The 16,107-nt window shown below is 51.7% G+C and overlaps 1 protein-coding gene across 1 annotated transcript in view; it reads right to left on the bottom strand.

Moving 5' to 3' along the window:
• Positions 1-5,396: 5,396 nt before the first annotated feature.
• Positions 5,397-16,107, bottom strand: part of SLC16A2 (solute carrier family 16 member 2) — a 40,458-nt gene continuing 29,747 nt past the window's right edge. Inside the window, exons 3-6 of the mRNA XM_049827644.1 lie at positions 15,096-15,558; positions 14,484-14,627; positions 13,680-13,908; positions 5,397-12,386 (exon numbers count right to left, since the gene is read on the bottom strand). Of these exons, the coding sequence (XP_049683601.1) occupies positions 12,166-12,386; positions 13,680-13,908; positions 14,484-14,627; positions 15,096-15,558 (1,057 nt within the window). The 3' untranslated portion in view covers positions 5,397-12,165. The remainder of the gene's footprint in view (positions 12,387-13,679; positions 13,909-14,483; positions 14,628-15,095; positions 15,559-16,107) is intronic.

Raw genomic sequence — 16,107 nt, 5'->3', positions numbered from 1 at the left:
GTTTTTTCCCCATTCCCACACGCTTCGTCTTGAACTCCGTGGTCTGTCTTGCTCTGCAAGTGTATAGTTCAACCTGAAATTGAGTCTTTAACATAGGCGTTAACTTTTATTTCAGTGACTTCATTTGCGAAGTGGTTCCCACGCTTTCTGTACCAGGAGCTCTTTGCCAGGTTGCCGACTCCAGCCCCGCATCTTCCCCTAGGAAGTCATTTGGTTTGTGTAGCCGTGTATTTGTTCCTTAAAAACTGTCAATCAACCCCCAAATTGCTTAAATCGTCCAAACCAGCCTTGGAGCACGTGCATGGCTGACTTCATCCCTATGTTTGTTTTCGTTAATATTTTCAAGGTCTTTGTTCTGGCCTGTAAAACTTTATATAACCTTGTTCCTGCCTCTCGGTGCTTAAACCCTGTAACCTTTTACATTGTCCTGCTCTTCCCTTCAGGGTCTATTCCTGTGGCAGATCCCGACCTTCACAGGGGAATGTGTTTGGCCGCTTTGCTGGTCCTGCTGCTGGGTGGGAGGAGAAAGGTTGTGTTTGGCAAACCTGGCCATCCCAGAGCAACGGGGGTGCCGGAATAACCATGCGTTCGGGGGCTTCTCACCTCCCCAAGGGCTCTTCTGACCGGTCCTGAGAGTTTGGAAATAGAGAAGCGGGGAGAAAAGTAAAGGCTGGCTGCTGCTCGCTCGCCCTTCCCAGCTGCTTCAAGTGTGATTGAACCTGTTTCGGGGCTTTTAATATAATGAATCTAAACTCAGCTCTGTTGTGGCTCCCTAAACCCTTACAATAAAGTTATATAGGGAAAACTAAACCCACTTTTTAGTCTTAAACTGGAGGGGCATTGTCTCTGACGCTAATGAGATGCTGGTGCTGCATGCTCCAACTGTTCCTCTGAATAAAGCCCCTGTTAAGCCAAGCATGTGAAAATCCAGGCATCAAGTCCCCTCAACAATGACTTCATAAAATAGGAGTCATCCCATATTTGCTGAGGGTTTCTTGAGTTTTGGCACCCTACGCCAGCAGGGTCCTGGGTTTTCAAGGAAAAAGCTTACGAAGCAGCATCCTTGCGATAGCATCCCGGGAGCCTGGACAAGGGCTGCGGCGGGTTCCCCACGGCTCCGGCAGCCGGCACGGCGATGCCTTGTGCAGCATTGGGAGAGGAGCCGGCCGGGCTCCTCGTTGCCAGCAGAGATGATTAGTTTTGCACTGGTTTGATTTCTCGGGGTGGATTTGCAGAATGTGATTTCTCCAGGCTGAAAGTTTGAGGCCAGTGGTTTTTTGCTCTGGAGCAGCAGCTTTGCTCACGGTCATGGGTCCTGTACGAAATGCCATAAAGCGCGAAGTGCCTGGCTTGGTTTCTTGGCTGTAATACCCACTCCAGTCTTCCCACCCCAGACCGAAACCCCACGTTTTGCCCTGCGTCTGCAAAGCCAGACCTTGCCTGCAGGCTGGCGGGTGGTTTTGCTGGTACTGGAGGGTGTTATGGGTGTGAAAGCACTTAAAACGAAGCTGTTTCAGGAGCCCAGAGGGTTCATCTCCTGACCCCAGAGCAGGGCTCTATGCCAAGATATGAACGGAGGTGGGACTGCTGCATGCCTGCCCCGAGCTCCGCTCGCTGCCGGCCGAGGGGAAGGCAGCTCCGGGCAGGTGAAAGGCAGGAAAATAAGCAGTGGAGGAAAGAGTTTAATCTCTGTAGGTACTGCTGACTTCTAAATTAAATAAATCCTAAATAAACTTGGAAATTACTCGGTCTTTGCTGCTGGCACCTTTGGGATGATCTGTCTTTAATTTGTAAAGATGGATCTAAATAAACTGAAATACTTGGGGGAGAGGGGGGAGGCTGGGAAATTTCCCTGAAGGCTGATTGCTGTCGGCTGGCGTCCGGGCAGTGCTGCTCGTCCATCTTCCCTGCACGCACGGTGTGGCCAGGAGGGAAAGGCGAGGAGTGGGAAATGATGGAAAGGGATGAAGGACAGAGGAGGGGAAGGGTAAAAAAAAAGGAAAGGCTTTTGAACTGTGCTCGTCTGAGTGGGACTGGTAAAAACATCAACACAGGTGGAAGAAGAATAGGGGTGGGAGCAAAACCGCGGGGATCCTCAGGGTCTGGTTGTGAGGATGCAGAGCAGGTCCAGAAGAAGAACCCGGGGGACGGGGGTCCTGGGGGGCCGAGCGGGAGGGCGGCAGGCGCTGCTGGGGGTGATGTGGTGTTGGCCACGTACGCTGGGGCCGGTCCAGCCTGAACAACGCTCCAGATGAGACGGCAACAAATTTATAACCGTAAAAATCCCAATCCTGGGCGGAAGAGGTGCATGCCAGAACAATAGCTGGAGCCCGCGAGGGTGGCGGGGGGGGACACACACGGGGCCCCGCTCGCATCGCACCCCACCCCGCAGCCGCAGGAGGGGCTGTTTACACAACCCTGCCGAAAAAGCCCCCGAACGCTCCTTGTGTTTCCAATGCGGGATCGAGCAGGGCTGCAGGTGATTGGGAGAGACTTGTTTAGCGCAGCTCTTGTGCCAAAAATTAAAAAAAAAAAAAAGAGATTAAAAAAAAAAAAAAGCATACCCCGAAGCCTCGGCCAGGATAAAGCATGCACAAGCGAACGGGTCCAAAAGCAATCAGCGCTTCTCGCAGCCCAACGTGTTTCTCTGTTCCCGCACCGGTGGGGTGGGCTCGGGCTCCCTCCCACCGCGTGTTGGTGTCCGTGGGTCGTTCCCCACCACCGGGACCACGGGAACCTCGTCTCTCCCCTCCCTCCCAGCCACACACACCTTCTTGCTCTCTTTTTCCCCTCTCCTCCTTCTTCCCCCTCCCTTCCCTGTGCTGTGCATGCTTTAGGTATAAGCATATATATATATTTTTATTTTTTTTCCCTCCCTTGCTTTGCCCTGCTGCCAGTATTAAGCGGTTTCCCGTATTGCATTTTAAAAAAAGCCCCTACAACCCAACCCGAAGGAAAGCGAGCGCAACCTGAGCTGACCCCAGTGCTCACCCCCCCATCCCAGCTGCACACTCTGTGTTCTCCTTTCCCCTTGGGAGACGCATCCCGGTACCCGGACACGGGTGCTGGGCACCCCGCGCGGGGACGGAGGGTCCCACGACACCCCGGCTCAATGCCCTCCTGCAGCTGCCAGAGCAAGAGTGGGAGCCGAGCGTGGGTGCGGCTGAACACCTTGGGAAGGGAGCTTTTCCAAATTATTGCTTTAAATAACGACAGCAAAGCAACAGCTCTAGGAAAGATTTGCATTTAGAGGCAGAGATGATTAAAAAAAAAAAAAAAAAAAAAGTGCTCCTGCCACTCATCGGTGCATCCTTCAAGTCCTTCAAAGGCACTTGCAGATGGGGTTTTTGGGGGGTTGGGTGGTTTTTTTTGTTGTTTAAGGATTATAATATTTAAGTCCTGCAAAAAGAAAACAGATGGTGAAGAAGACAATGAAAGAAAACAAGCCCGGCGCGGAGCCCACGGGGAGAGGAGCGGAGGAGTGGCTGGGCACAGCACGCGCCTGCGGCCTCCAAAAGCCCAGTAACCACTTGCAGGTGGTCAGCCTCACCCAACGGCAGCGTGTCCACACTGCGCACGTATATACATATGTGTGTGTGTACACGCATAAATTAAAAAAATACACTAAACGTAACTACAGATCTCATATATGCCATTAGCATATATATAGCTCTAAAACATGTAATTTATAGCTACTAAACTAATATTAAAACATTGACATGTGGCTCATATTTAATATAGAAAAGGTGTAAATTTTGCATTTTGTAAGTATAAACATAAACTATTATATATAATCAGCTTGTTTCAATCCATGATATTTCAATTTTAATATATGAATAAATACTTAACACCTACTGCGTTATAGTAATGAAACCAAGCTTTTCTGTTGTTTGGTCTTTTCTGGTTTGCAGCCTTTCTATTGAAAAACTCAGGGTTTTGCTCTGATCCAAAATACTTTTTCTCCCACTTTTTCAACTTTCCATGTCTTTGGGCCAGATCCGGCAGCCTGGCAGAGCAGGGGGAGGCGGCTGCTGCTCCGTGCCCTGGGCTCAGCCAGCAGCAGGGCTCGGCGGGGATTCCCTACACACCTACAGAGAAAGATATATATATATATGTATTTATTTATTTATATGGAGCTTGTGGAGATGTGCCGTGATGAGCTGATGCTCCTGGGGTGGGCTGGCAGCAGCCGGGCAGGGGCTCTCCCCCCACCATTGCCTCGCTGGGTGTCCCCATGGGCGTGCAGCCCATTTTTATCAAATAACCCAGTCCACCCCCAGATTTGCAGCCATCCCAAGAAGGTCATTGTAATTTTAGGCTGGCATTGGGTTTTTTGCTACCTGTAAATGAAGCTCTGTGTGTTCACACGGCGCTTTCTGCTCCCAGGAATGGGATGCGGCGTTTTCTCTCCTTGCTCTGTCCCCGCATGCACGACATGAAGTCCTCCGGAAGAGCTCGTTGCCGTAGTCTCATTCCCTTTGAAGCTCTATTTACCATCACTTATCTCCTGGTGGTTTTTTTTTTTTTTAAATGCTATTTGCAGTAAATATCCCCGACTTGAAAAAGGATTGAGATGCACATTAAAAAAAAAAAAAAAAAGCCGGAGCTATATAAAACTAATGCATATGTCAGCTTTCATCTAATGTCAATTAAAGCACCTAGCATAAACAAGTCGTTAATATAAAGCCCTTGATAAAAGCCTTGCTTTCAGTGTCTCACAGCCACTGCAACCTCACTTATGAATAATCATCTCCAGTCTTTCCCGCCCTCAACCTTCCCATAATTGCTCTTATTGACAAAAAAGATTAGCTCTCCCGTGACCAGCGCTAATATCCGGGAGGCCTCACCGTGCCCCCAAACCACTGCCAAAAGGAAGAAATACTACTACGACGACTAATTTTTTAAAAGCGCTGGTGCTCTCCCTGCGCGAGAACCCCCTGAAGATGCTGGTTGATGAAAGCCAGACCCAAAGCTGTGCCCAGAGGAAACCCACGTGGGTCACTGGGGGCTCACCCTGAGCACTGACACCAGTGTGGGAACCAAGATGCTCTCAGGGATTTCTTTCTTTGTTATTTTTAGTTTTCGATGCCTCGGGTGGGACAAGGACCATCCTCCACCCACCGACACCACCTCCAGCTTCCACCCTCCTGCATCGCATCGGGACCCTCTTCTCCCCCATTAGGTACCAAGACCTCAGCACAGCTTTTCTTCCAGGTGTATGAAAGACTTGACAAAAATAATTCCCATGTTAAACTGCCACCTCTCCAGCCCCTTTTCTTTTGATATCCCGGGCAGGCGCCAGGCGGAGTCGGCAGCAGCCGGGAAAGCTGCTGGGGGACCGATGCCCACGACCGGCCAGGGGGAGAGGAAACCTGGCAAGACACAGGCATGGACCCTTTTTTCTTTTTAAACTGGTTTTATTCTACACAATTTTTTTAAACAACATTCATAAAACATTAATTACAAAAATGTGCTATTATGGAGTAGGTTTGTTTTTTTGTGGTTTTTTTTTTGTAGACCAACAATCAGAAATTCACATTTTGAAAGGATAGTCATACTTTTAAGACACACATTCAAATACTTTACTTCCAGATACAAAATTTTAAGGGAATATAAACCGCTTACAAGGAGCAGATGTCAAAAAAAAAAGAATAATTTTAGACTTCAGGTCGGACTTCGGCATCGAATTGAGCGGCTGCTTTCAGGCCACTGGTGCTGCTGGTGTGCCCAGCAGCCCCGGGCACCTCACAGGACCTGGTTCGGAGCTGTGCACGGCTCCTGCTGAGCCAGAGCTGGGAGCACAGTGGGGAAAAAAATGGGATTGCAAAGCTACCGACGGTGCTTGCAGCCTTTTACTGAGTCTTTTAGTGGGTACAGACACCACGAGGGCGAGCGTTACCAGCACATTGCAGAGCAAAGCAATGCATCCCGCCCCCAAAAAGCCTGGGCAGGATTTTTTTCAACAGTCATGGAACGCCGACTGCAACGGCTCCAGGCAGCAGCAGGGCTGGAGAAAGGCACGGCATCGGGATCCACTAACCGGGGGGTGATGGCAGCAGGCTTGGAGGTCCTGCTTTAAAAACAAGCTGTCTCATGAGTTACCCAAAATGGCCCAAATTTTAGCCTCTGCCCCAGTGCTCTGACGTGGAGTCGGCTCCAAAATCCATCCATCTGAAAGCAAATATTTGGCTTCATCCTGCTGGATTTCAGGGCAGGGGAGGGAGAGCGGGGTAATTTCCTAATTGACCTCAGCCTCCCCCAAAAAGTCCTGTCTCCGGCTTTAATGGGTTCACATGGCTGAAACAGGATATGCTGGGAAAGTTCAGGCCTCGAGAAGTCGTGTTCTTTCCCAAAATGTTTTGATTGAATGCACTCGGCAGCCAAAAACCCAACTGCATTCAGGCAATCTGGCCATCACCAACCAGAAGCAGAGCGTCGACACCACGCAAAAACCTGCTCCAGTAAACAACTCGTCTTACACGCCATGATTAAAAATGTACAAAAAAAAAAAGCTTCATTCCTTAGTAAAATAGACACTAAATCTTGCCTCTAATGCTACAGTTAAGAGCTACGCTTGCCTTGCCGGTCAGAAGTGGATGTAGGGTGAGCGTTGGGAAGTATGTTACAAAACAGAGGAGAAACTTTGGAGGTACAAAACCTCCTTCCAAAGCCATGTTTTGCAGAAAACGGGAGGGACTGTGTCTTTCCTCTCCTGCCTTGCCTCTGTCAGGAGTGGGGACCCTCGCCCCACGCCTGCGATCGGCGGTGCCGGCGTTTTGCCGCCACGGTGACACGGTGGCGGTGGGAAGAGTTGACGCGGGGGCACTCGCAGCCTCCGTCCTTGGTGGGAGCACTAAGGGCGTTGCAACATTTGCAAAACTAAAACAACAAAACAGCGCCTGAAAGGGCTTGTTGTGCAGGATGAGCCCGCCAAAGCCCCGCGATAACCTCGCTGTCACCGGGACTAAAGTCCGCGGAGCCGCCGTGCCAAGCTGATAAAGCTCTCGGAGCGATGCTCAGCCCCCGGCCATGGGGAAGGTCACCCCTGCAGCCGTCCCTGGGGCTCAGCCGCAAAGCCCACTCGGCACCTCCATCCATCCCCATGTCTGCTTTCCCTCCGAGGGCTCTCGAAAAGAAGCTAAATAGCTTTTTTCCGGTTCGTTGCTTGCTGGTGGAGCCCCTCTACGGTGGCAGCTCCATCCCCACCGGTGTTACGTAGAGGATGTTGGAGTATTTAAGGAGCGCTTGTCAATCACGTCATTCTCCCCAAAGGTTACGAGGGCGGCTGAGACTTAAACAAGCCTGCAAAAGCTGCCCGAGTGCAGCAGAAAGGCAGCGGCTCCAGCGGCAGGACGGGGCTGCTCGGCTTGCCGTGGCAAAGGAGCCAGGGCTTTCAAAGTAGTTCTAGTTTTCTGCTTCCAGCTGGAAAAGGAGAAGCAAACTCCGCCAGCATGAAAATTATTGAAGCTAAAATAACCAAGGTAACCCCCAAACAAAACTGTTGGGTACAGAGGCACGTGAAAGCCGGGTAACAGTTTGCAGTGAAGGATGGAGGGACGGCAAGGCTCTCAGCTGGATCTGTCCTCCTCTGCGTCCAGAGGATTTGGTCCAAGTTCACCTTTATGCAGGTTGTTACTCTGAGGACTGCGTGGCCACATATAGACGCAGATATCAGCCAGGGTTAAAATTCACCCTAAGCCTCCCGAGATGCTAAACCAGAGTGATCTGAGCAAGCATAGACGAGATCCTCAGCACCAAATCAGACTGCTCAGAGCAAATCGCTCTTAGCACCAACGTACCGACGCCAAAAGAGACCCTCTATCGCCGTGCAAAATGCTCCTGCGGCACAGTCCTGCACGGAAGGGCAGGAATGTCCTTGCCCAGCTGCAGGCTACCTCCCTCTCCCGGATTCTCCAGACCAGGCAGCGCAGCCTGGAGGGTTACAAAGCTCCTCGACTGCTGGTGGAGCCAAACTGGCAGCCCCAAAGCACCACGATGGTGGGAGGCAGAGCCAAAACGCCTTGAAACTGGGGGTCTCCCAACCCCACGGTACCGCAGCAGACCTGCAAAAGCCCTCAAGCTTTGATGGCAATTAGGATGTGGCCTTCCCACAGCTCCCACAGCAGGGAAATGTTAGGAAACCTCAACCCCAGCCAACGAGTGGCCAGAATTTGTTAAATTTAAGCCGTGCGACTTAGAAACGTGTATTTCCCTGGCCACAGGACCTCAGGGCAGGGCACGCTGTAATGCAGCAACTCCCGCAGATGGTTCCAGCTTTGTTTCACAACTCGAAAAAGCTCTAAGCTGTGAATCATGGCACTTCCCGGGTAGCTCCAGCAGCTGCTGCCCTGCCAGCCTTCCCATCACCGGGGCAGCCCCAAAAGGCTGAAAACACAATCTCCCCTCCGAGCCCTTCCAGCTCGGCTGTCCCGCTCCATCCCTCAGCCAGAGCGAGAGGAGTTAAACCCAGCGCCTCACTCCTCTGCAGCAGAAAAAAAAAAAAAAAAAAAAAGAAGAAAAGACAACAACTCCTTTTTGAACACCCTCAAGCTAAAGATTTAGAAAAGCAGCCCCAGCCAAGCCCCAAGCAGGGCGCTGCTGGGACACGTCCCGCGCTTGCTGTACACTTACATAAGGCTACGCGCACGCCTGCAGCTCTCCAAACACCCCGGGCATGGAGCAAAGCTGCTCCCTTCCCGCTCCCTTCCACCCTTTTCCCACCCGAGGGACTCGACCCACTCCTGTGCCCTCACTGGTTCCCAAAAATGCCTGAGCCTGGAGTGTCGGGCTCCACCTTCCCCTCCCGGAGCAAGAGAGCAGGGCAGGAATCACAGCCCGGCACTTGCAGGGTTTTTTTAATTAGAAAGCTGAGTAAAAGGTAGTTTTTGCTGTGAACGCTGCCTCCCATTAAGCCCTCGCCCACCCAGGGGAGGACATGGATGTGCTGGGCTAGGACGAGCAGATCCTCAGGGGAAGAAACAGGAGGGCTTTTAGGATGAAGCTTTTTGCAACAGGTAGGGACCTATTTGGCGTCACAGCACTGGACTACAACAGGTTAGGAGGACGTTTTGGAGACCAGCGCAATTTCTCCCTGTTTATAGATGATCAGGTCACCACAATCCCACCTCTCGCATGCCGCAAATCTGCAAAAATTCTTGCAAGCTGCCCGATACTCAAGGGACAGACTGGACGCACAGCAGCAGCATTTAGCTGACAAACCAACCCCAAACACTCCCCTTCGTGTTGACAGACCGCTCCAACCTTTACCCTTCCTGTTCCCATCTGTGTTTGCAGACGAGGCGAACCTCTCCTTGCTGTTGCTCAAACATACCTTCCCCGCTGCAGAATTTGCCCTCTTCTTGACCAAGGGCAGGATCTCGACCAGACAAAGATGCTGAGAGTGGTTTTGGGAGCCTGGTACCAGACATTGCTCTGGGATAGGATGAGGGGTGGATTCCTTCGACCAAACTTGGATGGTCCATGAATGCACCTCGTCACTCGAAATCTCCCAGAGGGTTGATAATAAGAGCTGTGGGCAAAGACCAAACTTTAGGGGGGATGAACGTGGGTACCAGCATCCCTCCTGGGAAGGGCGCTGGCTCCCGGCTGACACAGAGCTGGTCTGATGCTGCCGCAGCGTTAAGCACCCATTGCGCCGAATGCCGGCTCCTCCTGGGGCAAAGACCTTTGCAGGCAGGTGGAGCATTTAAGGCAAGTGGAAATCTGTGGAAATTTGGGGTTTGAAGCATAAATTGCTTTATAAGCCAGAGAGGTTTTACCGCAACAAAGTCTCACACAAAGCTGGGCGGTCTTCGGTGGGCTCTGCCGTGCCGCCGCTTGCTCAAGCCAGATGTGGGTTTGAGGCAGCTCTGCTTGTCCTCTCGTTGCTCTGAAGAAGCTAATTCTTCAATTTAAATCCCTCGTAAGCTCTCCTTCAGTCACATTAAGGTCAAAAATGCGATTTAAAGAACTTCATCGAACTCCGATGTGAATAAAAGCCCCAAAACTCACCAAAGGAGTTACAGAGTTACGAGGCAATGTATTTTGTTCCTTCAGCTGTCAGATGGTTTTGGAGATGTCCCACTGCCGACGCTTCCACCTGGAAAGCATCACTTTAATGCCCTGCCCTAGGCTAAGCCTGGCAGATCCCACCGCAGCCGGAGCAAGGTGGTTCGGTCCCACCAACGCAGGGGTGTACGCATGCCCTGCCTGCCAATGCGGCTCCTGCTGCCTCCTGTGGCTTCCTAAACCAAGTTTTGGGTCAGCAGAGCCATAGCAGATGATGCAATACGGGCAACGAAGGGTAATAACAGTCACAGGAAAGCGTATCGAAGAAAGAGACAAACGGACATCTCATTTTATAGTCATAAACAGACATGTCACAACACACCAGTTAATTTTTCAGCTCGTACGGGGACAGAAGGGCTACAAGACCACAAGACCTTATAATGCATTAGCCAACGTGGAATAAAAACAGGGCCAGAGGGGCATGCAGGATCCTGAGCCTATATACAAAGGTCCCGCCGCTGCCCGCGGGAGGGATCCTCCACTGAAACCAAGTTTCCACAGCAAAGATTTGTCTTGGTGTTACAAACCCCCACACTCGCCCGGGGACCGAGGGATGATTCCCATGGCACACGTCCCTCTTTAGGCTTCTCTTTTTTTTTTTAAATGGCAAGTGAATAAAATGAAAATCCAACGCAGGATGGTTTTGCAGCCAGGATAAATGCGAGCTTTGTTTCTTGCTCTCTCCTGGGATTATTATTCCCAGGAAAAGGTACCCCGGTCCCAGCCGGTACCGCGTTCATATGGGGACCCACCGGGGCAGGAGGACTTCCCTTGCTCTGTACCACGCTCATCAGCGATGCCTGGAGATGACGAATTTCTCCGCAAGGCCGAGCTCTGCCTTTGCTCTGTGTGGTGGGTACCCATGGGCTGTACTATTTTCTTGAGCTCTCTCCCTCTCCCCCCGGGGACGGCACTGACCCCGCACCGGCTCTGCACAGCAACGCACGAGCTACGAGTTAAATGCCGCCAGGGCTTTTAAACCCTTTGGAAACACCGAGCTTCCCCTGCCAATACTGACTTATGGTTATTGCTGCATAATACACAACCAGCCCCCAAAAAAGAGCGGTGGCACCTTGTGCCCCGAGCCGGCTGCATCCCCGCATCCACGGGTGCCCCGAGCTGGCCGCATCCCCGCATCCCTGGGCGCAGGGAAGCGACCTCCCGGGACGGAGCGAACCCGTGGCACGTGGGGCTCTGTCCCGACCCTGCGTGCCTCGGCACCTCCGAAGTCCCCGTCTCGGCGGCTTGCCCCCGGATTTTCGCCTTGCGGAGCCAGCCGCCGTGGGCTGCGCTGGGAGCTGCCCCTCTCTTTTGCACCTTAAAAGCCCGATCAGTTGCTGGGTGAGAAAACAGAGGTGGGAAGCGGCTGAGGGACCTGCTGGTCTTGTCCATGCGTTTTTAAGGCATATTTTGCAGGAAGGGGGTGCTCCCGCACGGCTCTGTTCCATGAGGGCGGCAGGACCGGAGCTGGCCGAGCTCCCCATCGTCGCAGCTGCAGCTCCCTGGGTGTGTGGGAGAGCAGCGAAAAAGGAGGAGAGAAGAAGATTAAAGCGGGACTCGCCAACCATTTATTTGGTTTGTGCATCGGACTGAAGCAGCGTTTCCTCCTTCAGATCTGCTGGCTCCAAATCAGCCTCTGGTGCTGGACGGGAAGGGGGCTGTCTCGCTTGGACGTGACACCAGAGGAGAAGGATGGACACCTGCAAGGTTCAACAAGCTCCGTCTGTGGCCTGCTTTAAAAAGGCATTTATTAGCTGTAAACCTCTGCCGTGACGTATAGAAAACCGGGGCGAGGAGCGGGAGATCGATCAAGTTTGAATCCTGGTGAGAGTTCTCCTTAGAAAAATGGCTGGGGCGGGGGGGGGGGGGGGAACAAAGGTGGCTTTGAAATCAAAAAATCAAAACCGTCCCAAAAAGACCGTTTCTGCTAGTTAAAAGCCTTTAACTAGAAGAACTTTTTGTTGGTTTTTTTTTTTTCCTTTACAAACATAGTGCATCTGCGATCATTGAGAATTAACGGTCCGTCTAGAAAAGGGCCTGTGCTTGGGCTATGGAGAGGCTGCTGGTGGCGACAGCGAGTGTCGGCGAGCGGAGGCGTTACATGTGTGCTTCGGAGGCAGGACAGCCCGGCAGCAGCTCCCCGTTCACCACCGCCTCCGAGACCAGCATCTTGTCTTTGCCAGAATCCAGCCGCTGCTTCTTCAGCATCCTCTGATGGACCAGAGGGACGACGGCGAGCACCAAGCCGCCGATGATGGGGGGGACTCCGGCAAAATAAAAGGCTGCATCGTAATTCTCAAAATAGTCATTGAGGTATCCTGAAAGAGAAAGAAGAACAACAGCGGTTATAGCCACGTCAGCCTAATGACTGACTTGTCTCCTCCCTCGAGTGAGAGCTGCAGCTCGCTTCAACCACCAGATTTGGGGAGATTTGGGTTTATAAAACGATCTTTTTTTCCATTGCATTCCTAGGAGTTATTATGCCCTGGATTAAAGGATGTGCACAGCCAACATTGGGTAGCAAGGAAGCCAAGAAGGAAAGCCTCAGCCGTCTAACCAGAACAGGACACATCCCAAACGCAAGCTGGGACAGTGTTAAACAACCAAACTTTTCAGGTGGCTCTTCCTAGCACCTTGCCGGCCAGGAGGTAATAGGAAAAGCAGACAGGAGCTGTTCCTCTGCAGGTTGCCTCCACCTGGAAGCCCTGCTTTGCTTACGGATGTTTTATCTACATGGGGATGTCAGCTGAAAAATACATGCTGCCAGTTACAAACAATAACCAATCACTTAAAAACCAATGAGGTTCAGCAAGCTCTGACACAACCAGGCAGCCTCGGAGGATAACCCATTGCCATTTATTGGCACTGGAAAATCCCTCTGAGTTTTCTTCTACGTAGACACTTGCCTGGGGATCACGTCCATTAAATGAGCCCCTTCACCCAGCCCTGTGCCTAGCCAGCCCGATGCAGGGGTCCTGCAGCACCACCCTAACAGTGAGACATCTGCAAACCCCACGTTCCTTCATGAGGGCGTTAAACTGAATTTTGCCGCCAGGAGCAGAAAAATCAGAGGCATTTCTACAGCTTTAGCTTAGCGATCGCTGATGCAGGTGTTCTGCTGTTCAAGGGCCAGCTTTGACAAAGTGCTCGCTGTTAAGGACGTTGTGGTTATTACTACGCTTAAACACATGCCCAAGTCTTAGGAGGACAGAGCTGCGGCTGTCTCCATCTCTAACTTTGATTCAACAGTCCAGGGGCTGTACTTAGCAATTAGCAATCAGTCCCCAGATATCTAAAAGGACTTCTAGAAAACTGACATTTGCCAATTTTTTAGCTTCAAACAGAAAGCAGTTAATGTGATCTTGGGTCACTCTCACTGTTCCCCCGCTGGACACCTCTCATCAGCCCAGAGAAAGGCCCTGAGATGCTACGGAACGTAGCATGGAGTGATGCTACAGCCGTACTTCAACCCCCATGCGACACCCTAAGCCAGAAAATTCAAAACCGTATGTCTGGTCTCACGCCAAAATATCACCACGGGTGAAAGCCGCTACAAGCATCTGCTCCCTCTCGGCAGCTGGGTCCAGGTCCGGCACCGCGGTGCTACCAACCTGCTATCGGCGTACCCGCCGTCATGGGCACAGCCATCAGCCCCATGAGGTACCCTATGGCCTGGGACGCCTGCATGGGCCCCACCAGCTCGAAGGCGATGGGGGCCATGATGGTGGTGAAGAAGCCATCGCAAAGGCCGAGGAAGAGGCAGATGACGATGACGCCCTCGAACCCTCGGCACTGGGGGATCATCATGCACAGGATGCCCAACAGCACAAAGGACACAACCTGGGGAGACAAAAGCGGGCATGGACACGATGATCTTGAAGGTCTTTTCCAAACTAAATGATTCTATTTGTCATTAGGGGACAGCATGAGTGGGGATGGGCAGCAGGAGGTGTCACGAAGGTGACGCTGAACAGGTCAACGACATCGCCTCCTCTGGACCCAGCAGTGCCATCCATCCTCTGCTCTCCTCTCCGAGAGGCCCTTAAGAATAACCTTTTAAGAAGCTTTAGGTAGGATTATCTGCTGGATTAGCTGCTAGATTTCAGCGGTTCGTTTTTTCAAAAACTACAAGAAGGGGAGAGGATGTCCAGCAGTTTGGGAAGAGTTGGGACCACAGAGTTTGAGTGCTGAACGGACACCAAGACCTCAGGTCAAGTGTGTAACTTCTCTGTACACCTTTCTCTCATAAATTTTCTCCCCTAACAGCAGACAGGGCTGTTAGGTAATGGTCGGTAAAGGATTTGCAATCTGTGGTTGACAGTTACTAAGCAGAGTGTCAGTACGGACGTAGAGATGCTATCCCCTGACCCGCAGTGGTTAGCCAGCAGCTATGCGGAGGGTCAGACACAACGTACCTGCAGATAAATCTTCTTCAGCCCGGGAATGCAATCACCAATGCGGCCTGAAACCAAGCGCCCCAGCCCTGACATGGCTCCGAGGCAAACCAGGAGGATCCAGTCCTTTTTGGTTTCTTGAAATCGCTTCTCAACGTATTTTACCTAGGATGAAGGGAAGGATACAAAGACGTGAATCCTCAGTAAGTTAATCCTTCTCATATCCCAGAAATGGACGAGACTTCCTGCAGAGGGCTCGTGGCTTTGGGGGTGGTTGTGTGACCCTCATGTCTGCACCACGCTGACCTGCACACACCATCTCTGCCCACCCCAAACCCAACAGCCCCCTCCTCTCTCCTGCTACCGATGCTTGTCCTTGGGAGCTGCGGGAAGCGACAGCTCTGCCCACCCTGGCACAGAGGACACATAGAAGCATTAAAAAGCTGTCTCCTCCCATCACTATTCCTATTTACAGGACGTGCCTGCAGCCGTTTCTTAGCTTTGAGGCTTTTGATGGCTCTGTCCTTACTGCCCATCTCCACCTTCCCACCTTCTCCTCACTTGCATGGAGGAGCCCTTTTACTCCGGGCGATGGGACCGCCCTCCCCTTCCAGTCCCAGCCTAGGCTCTTACCAGGTTCATGTAAGGTACGAGGTATCCCAGGACAGCAGTAGCGATCCCAAAAGCCCAAATCCGATAGGTCTTTCTCCGGAAAACCCTCAAGTTGAAATACTTGCGCGTCTGGGACCAGCACTGCTGCCGCACGCTCCGGCTGCCCAACTTGTCCTGCCCATCTTGCTGAGAGTCACAAGAAGGTGGCAAGATGGGCCGATAGGTCAAGGACAAGAATATCTGGATGAGCATTAAGGCACTGAGTACTTGGAAAGTATGCGCCAGCCCAATAGCCTTGCCAACCATCTTCAGGAAGAAGGGGAGCGGCACGGAGATGAGGCAGCTGCCGCCGGCCACGATGCCGTTGGCCAAGCCAAGGCGGCGCTTGAAGTAGTGACCAAGGATGACCAGCGAGGGCTGGAAGGCGAAGGAGCTGCCGCAGCCGAAGAGGATCCCGTACGTGAAATAACGAACTTCCAGAGACCTAGTGAGAAAAAAATACACATCGAGGTGGTTACGTTACGCAGAGGTAAGGAAGCCTTCTCCCCCACGGTCCTGCAAAACCTGGAGTCAAAACCCAGGTCTCACATACCACAGGTGCTACACAGACAGTCTGACCTCAAGGAGCTTACTGCTTAGCCAAAGCAAGGATTATCCTCATTTCACAGCTGGCATGTTAAATCTTCGGGAAAATGAAGTCTAGCTGGGGAGTGCTTTCTGCAAAGAGGAGAAGGCAGCAGCCAACCTCCCCTCCTTGGGAAGTTGACCTAACTTGAATGGTTTTTAAATTACAGCAAGCAAGATTTTCTAAGGTAGGCAAGGTGGATTATTTTTAGCTAGAAATCAATTTTTTTTTCCACTGAAAGGACTAATTGAAAACATTCTGCACCCAGTGTTTGAAAGCAGAAGGCACCAACCCTGCTGGTTATTAGGCACTTAGAAAGGAAACATTGCGTTTCTGCCAGGCTCCAGGCTGGTTAATTAAGTTCTTCTTCTTTAAGCTCCTCTGGGAGCTTCAATTAGAAAATTAATA

The sequence above is a fragment of the Accipiter gentilis genome, chromosome 24, assembly GCF_929443795.1.
Source record: "Accipiter gentilis chromosome 24, bAccGen1.1, whole genome shotgun sequence".
NCBI classification, from domain to species: domain Eukaryota; kingdom Metazoa; phylum Chordata; class Aves; order Accipitriformes; family Accipitridae; genus Astur; species Astur gentilis.
This window is presented reverse-complemented; position numbering and strand designations above follow the sequence as displayed.